Source organism: Saccoglossus kowalevskii, chromosome 22, assembly GCF_978046115.1.
Source record: "Saccoglossus kowalevskii chromosome 22, keSacKowa6.1, whole genome shotgun sequence".
Taxonomy (NCBI): Eukaryota; Metazoa; Hemichordata; class Enteropneusta; family Harrimaniidae; genus Saccoglossus; species Saccoglossus kowalevskii.
In genome coordinates this window covers 9,181,924-9,191,847 of record NC_140662.1, presented here as the reverse complement: position 1 = coordinate 9,191,847, position 9,924 = coordinate 9,181,924, and the positions used below count along the sequence as shown (strand labels likewise).

The 9,924-nt window shown below is 33.4% G+C and overlaps 1 protein-coding gene across 1 annotated transcript in view; it reads right to left on the bottom strand.

Annotated features, from left to right (window-relative positions):
* Nucleotides 1-1,325: 1,325 nt before the first annotated feature.
* The window catches only part of LOC100329035 (inversin protein), a 44,155-nt gene continuing 35,556 nt past the window's right edge, over nucleotides 1,326-9,924 (bottom strand). The window contains exons 19-21 of the mRNA XM_085496075.1: nucleotides 6,620-6,706; nucleotides 5,420-5,578; nucleotides 1,326-4,518 (exon numbers count right to left, since the gene is read on the bottom strand). Coding sequence (XP_085352201.1) covers nucleotides 4,439-4,518; nucleotides 5,420-5,578; nucleotides 6,620-6,706 — 326 coding nt within the window. The 3' untranslated portion in view covers nucleotides 1,326-4,438. The remainder of the gene's footprint in view (nucleotides 4,519-5,419; nucleotides 5,579-6,619; nucleotides 6,707-9,924) is intronic.

Below are 9,924 nucleotides of genomic sequence, written 5' to 3'. Positions count from 1 at the left end.
TTCAAGTTTCTCAGACCATTCATTTAGTAATCTGAGTTCAAAGTGGCCGCGTAGTGTATTAAAACACTTTGAAATATCTGCATGTCATTTTAGTGGTTTTGACAAAATACACGAATTAACTGAATATTAATTTAGCTAATTCGCCAACAATCTCATTGTCAGAATTCGTTTTTAGGGTTAGCTAAATTAGCTAAAAAGTCATGTTTTACATGTTAGACTGTGATATCGTATTTCAATGAACGCGTATCGAACTTCTGCATTTTAAGAGATCCTACCGAGTGCAACAGGGCATGAAACTGGCGGAAAGTTATCCGAGGTGGAACGTTGTAAAGTCGCAGGGTCACGAGGAACCACAGTCCACACAAGTTGCGCCCTCTAAAGTATCCGCTTCTGTGACTCAAGCATCGGGAGAAACGTTTGCTTTGTCATGGCGGAATATACAAATATGTCAGTTTCTGAAGTTTGCTGATATTGGACAGAAGGGAATTTTATTTTTGTCACGTCGATTGCGATTGGTACACCCAGAAGCACAATGTCACGCGTACATATTTAAGTTACACCCCATATCCGGCTAGTGCGCGCAAACTGGGGGATACTAAACATGCCGATACTAAAGACTAGTAAATATGACGGCTCCTTACATTGAATAATTGAACATATCCAAAGCGAAATCCAATGAGGGCGCCCTTATAAACAAAAACATAACCTTGAGGCGAAAAAAAAAAACTGTCTTTTTAACATAACCTGGAGGCGAACAAAAAATGTCGATTTAACATAACCTGGAGGCGAACAAAAAATGTCGATTTATTTTCCAAAGCACGGGCTATTTTATCTTTAAATTGTCAAAAAAAAATTGTGTTTTTAATTTCACTTCACCTAAATATTTTAAAATGAAATAAAATAATATTTTTCTTTCTTTTATATTAAACTAGAGTATGATATCTAACCACATTTTACTCTGCAAACAGGAAAACAAAAACTATCAGAACTATGATGTACTTCTTTAATCCTCACACCATGCATGCACTAGAAATGGTTTCATACTAACAAAGCTGGTGAATTTGTTGCACAGATCAATGTATATTAAATAATTACACTGTAATCTCGTTATAACAAGCTATTTGGGAGACATACAATTAGTTCGTTATAGTGAAATGTTTACTATATTGAAGCACATAATACATTGGGTTTGTTGTGAGCGGGAGACATGCTATGTGTTCATTTTATCAGGAGATTCATTATAAAGGTGTTCATTATATTGAGGTTACAGTGTATTGGAATGGTTTGAAATGCATTAATGAAAGAACACACACATGCAAACCAAATTAATTTTTTATAAAAAAAAAATCAAGTTTATTAAGTACTATACAAGAAATATATACAAAAGATACATATAAAAATAAATTGTTAGAATCACACTGCTGTATGTTGTAATAGTTACAAGTAATCATGATAAAAACATAACATTTCTGTAAATGTGTAAAACTAGAATCTGGTTATCACTGATTTAGTTAAATTTGTTTCTTCTACTTAAATTTAAATTCCAAATAAAAGGCCTATTCTTGGGAATGAACATCCCGGAAGTTTTTACCACCTGGCAACCATCACTGATGAAAACAAAAGGTAAAAACTACCAGGAAACATTATATCCAACTACATGTAGTTGTTAAGACTCTTTGAAACAGTGTAACAAGACAACTCCCAACAAATGCGCATAGCCCATAGAAATACATGGTAAAGTATGCCCAAGCACCAAAGAACGTTCTGTGACATAGCTCCACCGCCAGGAATATATTGATATTTTAACAAAATTGGCAAGAATTTGTACATGATTCTAATCTGAAGATAAATGAAGAATACAAACATATAAAGTATTTTGAAAAGACTGAGAATAAAACGACTACTTTAATTCTAAAATTGAAATTAAAAAATACATTTTTCTTTTAAACTAGTATACTATGTAATCACATCTGTATTGTAATAAACTGTGTACTTTATATATTAATATATTCTAATTTAGATAAAACAAGCCATGCATGGCACAGTCCCCGTTAGTTATCCAATTTAATGATGTATAGTTTTGTTTATAGTAGTATGGATGGAACATAAACATGTCAGAGATATGGATCCAGAAGCTGATGTTTGATTATAATTTTTTAACATTCAAATGACTAACACTCGGTCATTTTGTATCTGATCTTCAAATGAGAACTTGGCCATATTGAGAGATATTGCTCTGGAACAGCATAAATTAAAATAAAAGGCCACCAGTTGGCCATTTTGAACGGGATAGTCAAACCATTAATTAATTAACCATTCATTAAAACGAAATGGCCACAAATCAGCTATTTTGAATTTGATCTGAAAAACAAAATGAAGTGTATCAAAAACCAATGATGTCTAATGTATGTACCAATTTTGAATGAACTTCATCCATAATATGAAATGCTTGATTTTTTTGATATTTTTTTAACACAAAAATGGCCACCATTCGGCCATTTGAATGTATGTACCAAGTTTCAACAAAATCCATTTGTAAAAATTCGTGATCCGCTTCCGGAATGCCAGAATGCTTGATTTTGGTGGTTTTTCAGCACAAAAATGGCTACAATCCCGCCATTTTGAATCAGATCGTCAAACCAATAAATCTGTACATGATGTATAATATATATACAAAATTTGAACATAATCACTCAAAACATGTCAGAGATATGGCATGAGAACTGCATTCACTAAAACAAAATAGCCGCCAATTGGTCAGTTTGAATCAGATCTGAAAAACAAAATGACGTGCATCAAGGACCTATAATGTCCGATGTATGAACCACGTTTTAATGAAATCCATCTGTAAACCGTGTTCGAACCAGGGCTAATAAACAAATAATACAATGCATAATAAAATAATTTATTTGTTGAGATATTCTCAATGCGGCCATTTTTATGGCCTGGCAACCACAGCCAGTTTTGAGCTACTAGTATTTGTTGAGACTCTAAATAGTATAACAAGATTATCCCTACATGTTTGACATATACTGTAAAAGGGTTAATTATTCGCTGGGTTTTTATTTCGCTTATTTCGCTGACTGGAAAATGCGCTAAATTAAAACCCAGTGAATATGTAAAAATAAGCATAGAACACATTATCTAAATGATAAAACCGTGAATTTAAAACACACTGAATATGACTGAAATGCTAAATCAGTGAAATTTAAACCCAGTGAATATTAGTCATTTTACAGTATAAATTTGGTTATTCAGGATTGTCTCAAAGTTGAGTTTGTTCGACGGCAGCTCGCACAGAGTCCATAGAAATACATGGTACAGTGGTGCATATCTTAGCAATGTAGAACATTCTGTGACGTAGCTGTGCCTCTAGGAATAAGGTATCACAATGTTCAGAACTAAAACTATATGTATATCTATATAATACGGATATGCAGATCTTTTAAAAATGTAAATATGTAAAAAAAAATGCTATTCAAAAATCATCAAAATGTATCATGTGCTCAGGCAAGACTGAATGGTAAAAAAATCATACTCATATTTACAAATGCATGCGCAGAAATATTATATCTAGTTGCAAGTTATATTCACAGGATTGAAATAGACATATAAACAAAGAGATAAAAATTACATGATTGAGGAGAAGTACAAGTAAAATGATGATAATATACACCCCTAATTGCAAAATACATTCTGCAATAGCAGAATACATTTTGTAGTACTGATGCAGTTTTTCTTTTTTATATGACATCATGAAATTAGTGTGACGCCATTGTGACAGTTTAATTAACAAGTTTTATATTCACTCTCTCATGAGTAAACATTATCACATCTTTATAAATGAAGAAATATATTTGATATGAGGTAAATTAAGTACATATAAAATCACATCATAGCAAAAATTTAGTTGCTTTTTATTTTATAGAAATGAACAATGTAAGATTCTGTGTCTGCATGCGGAGAATAAAAAAAAAATTGTCACACAGTGAGTTTAATCACAAAAACTATATTCTATGTTTGTACATGATATGGCTGTGTGACCAACTAGCTTCCACAACACCACTGTCCTGTTTGACTGTGGCACTCTCGACCAGGGTAGATGTTATTTTGGTGTACAATCTATTGTAGGATTTAAAAAAATGATTCATCAGTCATAAAGCTCTGAAGTAACATCCACTATGCTACCATTCATCATTGGGTATGCAAATGTTAGAAAGGAAGACATGCATTAAGTTTTTAAAATATTATATTCTGTAATATCATACATGGTAATATCTTATAGTATTCTTAACTGAATTAATACTGGTGTGATGTGGTATATACAAGACTTTCTTGGGTATATTCTGAGTTGAAAAAAAGTCAAAATTAAGTAATCCATCATTACATGCAGCTACATAAATATCGTGGAAGATACTCCTTGCATTTGACCACGTTGTCATCTGTGTAGATTATAGGAAAAATGATCCGCACTGGCTTCTCTGCTGTTAGCAAGGGACATGTGTCTAAAGTCTTCATCTGAAATCAACAAAATTAATAAACATTCATGTCCTCTCATTACTAAGCAACAAATAAGAGCAAATAATTTCATAGAGGGGGCTATAACTGGTAACACTGTTGTCAATAGAGGGCGCTTTAACAAAAATCTCCACAGTCAACAAGCTGATCAACTCAGGTCAAAATCCTAATGGATTGCGTCTTCAGGTGAGTAAAGAGTGGGGGATTAGAAATTGATGGAAGAAGAAGAAGAAAATGTGCAAATTATTTGTTTTCTTCACTTAGTTTTTGGCTGAATTATTTTTGAAGATAATGATACAACATTTTTTAAGAATTATTCGCTTGGTATCAGGTGTACAGAATTGTTTTGCTTATCAATTCCTGTTTTTTATTTCTTCCTGTGCAGACACTGATTTTTAACAATCTACCCAGAGAAATGTAACTACTAAAGTAAGGCATTGACCAAAAATGGCAGTAGAAATTGTCAAAGAATGTCTCATATCAAAACATTGGATAAACAGACATACCGGTACATATGTACTACCGGTACCTATATAAGCTTCACATCAGCTGAGTTGAAGGGAGGGGGGTATTTGTTCTACTTTTGCACATCTTCAACAAAGGTACATGCAGTTCAATAATTTGTTTGTTTTGATTGTATTTAAAGTTAGCCAATCTTAGTCCATCTGTCATTCTCTGTATTAGTATTTCAGCCAATATTAGTAACAAAATAGTAAGAGTGAAAAAACTGCAGGTGTCTTTGCATTTCGGATACCACATATAAAGGTGTATTTCAGATATCGATAAAACACAGTGAAAAATCATAGGTGTTCTGAAATTCTGAGAATATATATGAACAAGAACCAATTTGATGGGCACGCTTCGGTTACATAAAGCAGCCAGTATGTGTTCTATTACTCACCAAAGAGTTCTCCCGATTGTGGAGTCCAACCATAGGTATCTCTTCTCATGGAGCTTGGTCTGAGACGTGGACTCCATGGTGGAACATTTTCAGCTTTTCCAACTCCTCTCCTTGCGAGCATTGGGTGATATTGATCAACAGCAAAATTATAAGAAAGAGCTGAAAAACAGTTTATTCAAATTTACTGTAAATCAATTTTAACAAGTTGATTACATGACACTTGTTATGAAACAGTAAACAAAAAGTGAAATGAAATGATGGGCATGAAAGTTTAATTATAATACATCCAGTTTTGTAATTGCAGAATTGTGGCAGTAACATCGACCAGATTTGGAAAATCAACCCACGATTGATTTATCAACAGGCAGAGAACCCAATTACAGATGCCTGGCACGAGAACCATCATTCACAGAGATTCATTAGAAATTAGGATACCTGGGCTTAATAACATGTACCGAGGACAGGAACAACACATGGCTGACAGATATCATCATTCCTCTGTTTAATCTGACACTGTTATACCAAACTTAGAATTGAATATTTAAGCGTTTGGTGGTCTAGGCAGAATGTTATCAAATTAATACTGCTGTGTGAGCAGTCAGTTGACGAAATCAAATCCACTGCCTCCCTGAGATGTGAGGAGAAAAATGATAATCACTTCACCACACACATCCATGCAAAACAATTGATAAAGATATCTGTGTGATGTCCATGTGGGATCAAGTCAGTAACAATAATGAATCAGTAAATTATATTATTATACATCTGTCACCGTAACACTATTTGTTACAGCATGCCGTAATTTTGCGGTATTTATGGGGTATTTTCATCCTACCATATTAGGAAACACGAATTCCAAATATGGAACGATTTTGCGTGTAAGGGTCCTCTAAAAATTAAAAAAAGAAACATGGCTACCCCCAGAATTTGACCGGTCCCCACACAAAGAAGTTCCCTAAATTTGTTCTAAACGTTTTGGATTTCGGCATTCCCCTGATGTATTCCTGGGAAGATAAGATGTAAAATAATAAGGTTATTACGAGGATACTGCAAAGTATGCACCCAGACGATATGTGGTCGCATTAACCCCCGCTGCACGTCGGTCGATACTCTCGATGTACTGTCTTTGTGCATACATTGCAGCATCCTCGTAATAACCTTATAATATTGAAATGGTGGATATTAAAAGCGGTACACTACCTGCAGCAGATGGTACAAATTTCATGTAATCAGGTCTGATAACTCTTGGTAGCTCTGGATACCATTCACGTGCTATGAGAACCTCACCTAAAAAAGTCAGAATTTGTAACAAGAAAGAAAACAACAGAACATACTGCTGTATATGAAAGTTATTTCTTTGTTATGGATAATGTTTGTTCAAAACCTGATACAGATACAGACTCGATTTTGCATAGTATCTTAATTGGTTCTCCACAAACCCCACACAGTGCGCCCTCTAATCAAATTTAGGCCAGACTTTTTTTATTCCTTGTTTCTCGAGTTTTAATGAGGCAATGTTTTTGAGGAGGGCGGGAAAAAAATAAAATTAATTCTTTTTTTCCATTAGATTTGTGTGATTCTCAACGAATTGTAAGTGAGATCATTGATCGGAGAGAAGAAATGAAATAAAATTTTATTCCATGTATAACCTTGTTTCTCATCTGCGCGAGACTTAGGTACTTTGATCATCATACTCCCACGAAAATGCAACTTGGGTTTGTTATGCGGCGGGCGAAAAAAAAAAATGAAGATAAAAATAAGTTTTTTTAGCAATTTTTTGCACTTACACTTTTTGCACTTTTTGTGAGAAATTACGCTGAAATAAAATTTTATTTTATTTCATTTTCGGCTCCTGTTCATTCGGCGGGTTTGTGAAACAAGGGATAATAAAAGTCTGGTTTAGCAAGCTCTAACATTTTAACCACCAGACTTTCTCACTCAAATTTGTCTACACTTTTTCCTATATTCTGCAATATTTCTAGAAATGAACTGTAATTTTGGAGCCAAGAGACAAAATTGGAATAAATTTTCAGGTTTCACTCAAAAATATTTGCTATTTTTGTCCCAATCTTCTGAAAAGAAGTGCAAACTATAAACAGGATTATATTTGTGAATTTGTGATGAAAAGCGGAAACTGGTGGAGAGGTTAGGCAGATTCCCTAGGACTCCATTGATGCAACATAAAATCATACAGTGACATAGTGATATTGACAAGCAGCCTCTCGGCTGAGATAGCTTTGCTGTTAGCAATGCACATTTCAATTAAAGAACTGAATATATCATTAGAAAATAAACAATATGTATAGTATCAAAGCAATCAGACTTGCAGTTTTTAAACAAGAAGTGAAAAATATCACTTTTTACTAAAAATATTCACTAAAATTAGAGAATTGAAGATATCATCATGAAATAAACAATCTGAGTTAGAACCACATGTAGTACCTATATATATGTAATATCAAAGCAATTGGACTTGCGCTTTTTAACAAGAAGTCGAAAATATCACTTTTTACCCAAAATGGCAAAATTATTCACCAAAATTAGAGAATTGAAGATATCATTACAAAATGAACAAATCTGAGCAAGGTCCACATGTAGTACCTATATATGTAATGTCAAAGCAATTGGACTTGCGGTTTTCAACAAGAAGTTGAAAATATCACTTTTTACCAAAAATGACAAAAATATTCACCAAAATTAGAGAATTAAAGATATCATCATGAAATGAACAAATCTAAGAGAAGTCCACCCAAGGTACATATACACCAAGTATCAAAGCATTCAGGCTTTTAGTTTTCAAGAAGAAGTCGAAAAAGTAAAACATTGACACGGACGACGACGGACGATGGATGACGACGGACAATCACTCATATGATAAGCTCCGCTCGACAAAGTCGACAGCGGAGCTAAAAAAAAGATTACTCCAGTCATGGAATTTGAAAAAAATGAAACTCATGTTTAAAAACAAAATAATTGTAAAAACAAAAGAAAATCAGAGGCCACTTTAGTTTGTGATTTCAGAAGTTATACCTACTACCACACACAATCGTTATTTATCCTTGAAGTGATCTCTTTCAATAGTTAACACGATGACCAACTTAATTATGGAGGATATGTGTACATAAAATGCATTATGCATGGAAATATAGTGAAAGCTCTTCTCTAATGAGATTTGTCCACTAACTATAGAGAGTACCTAACTTGAATGTTCTATACATGGTACACTGTAAATCATAGACACTGATTGGCTATTGATTGAATGAGATGTAATTTGTCCGCCAATCAAAGAACACTAACTAGATTAATCTGTACATAGTACAGTATGAATCATGGACCTGATTGGTTATTGATAAAATAAGATGTGACTTGTCCACCAATCAGAGAACACCTAACTAGATTACATGTACTTTATACATAGTACAGTATGAATCATGGACCTGATTGGTTATTGATAAAATAAGATGTGACTTGTCCACCAATCAGAGAACACCTAACTAGATTACTTTATACATAGTACAGTATGAATCATGGACCTGATTGGTTATTGATAAAATAAGATGTGTCTTGTCCACAATCAGAGAACACCTAACTAGATTACTTTATACATAGTACAGTATGAATCATGGACCTGATTGGTTATTGACAAAATAAGATGTGACTTGTCCACCAATCAGAGAACACCTAACTAGATTACTTTATACATAGTACAGTATGAATCATGGACCTGATTGGTTATAGATAAAATAAGATGTGACTTGTCCACAATCAGAGAACACCTAACTAAATTACTTTATACATAGTACAGTATGAATCATGGACCTGATTGGTTATTGATAAAATAAGATGTGACTTGTCCACTAATCAGAGAACACCTAACTAAATTACTTTATACATAGTACAGTATGAATCATGGACCTGATTGGTTATTGATAAAATAAGATGTGACTTGTCCACCAATCAGAGAACACCTAACTAAATTACTTTATACATAGTACAGTATGAATCATGGACCTGATTGGTTATTGATAAAATAAGATGTGACTTGTCCACCAATCAGAGAACACCTAACTAAATTACTTTATACATAGTACAGTATGAATCATGGACCTGATTGGTTATTGATAAAATAAGATGTGACTTGTCCACCAATCAGAGAACACCTAACTAGATTACTTTATACATAGTACAGTATGAATCATGGACCTGATTGGTTATTGATAAAATAAGATGTGACTTGTCCACCAATCAGAGAACACCTAACTAGATTACTTTATACATAGTACAGTATGAATCATGGACCTGATTGGTTATTGATAAAATAAGATGTGACTTGTCCACCAATCAGAGAACACCTAACTAAATTACTTTATACATAGTACAGTATGAATCATGGACCTGATTGGTTATTGATAAAATAAGATGTGTCTTGTCCACCAATCAGAGAACACCTAATTGTTATGTAAAAATCATAGATCTGATCTGACTGTTAAACAGTTAACATATCA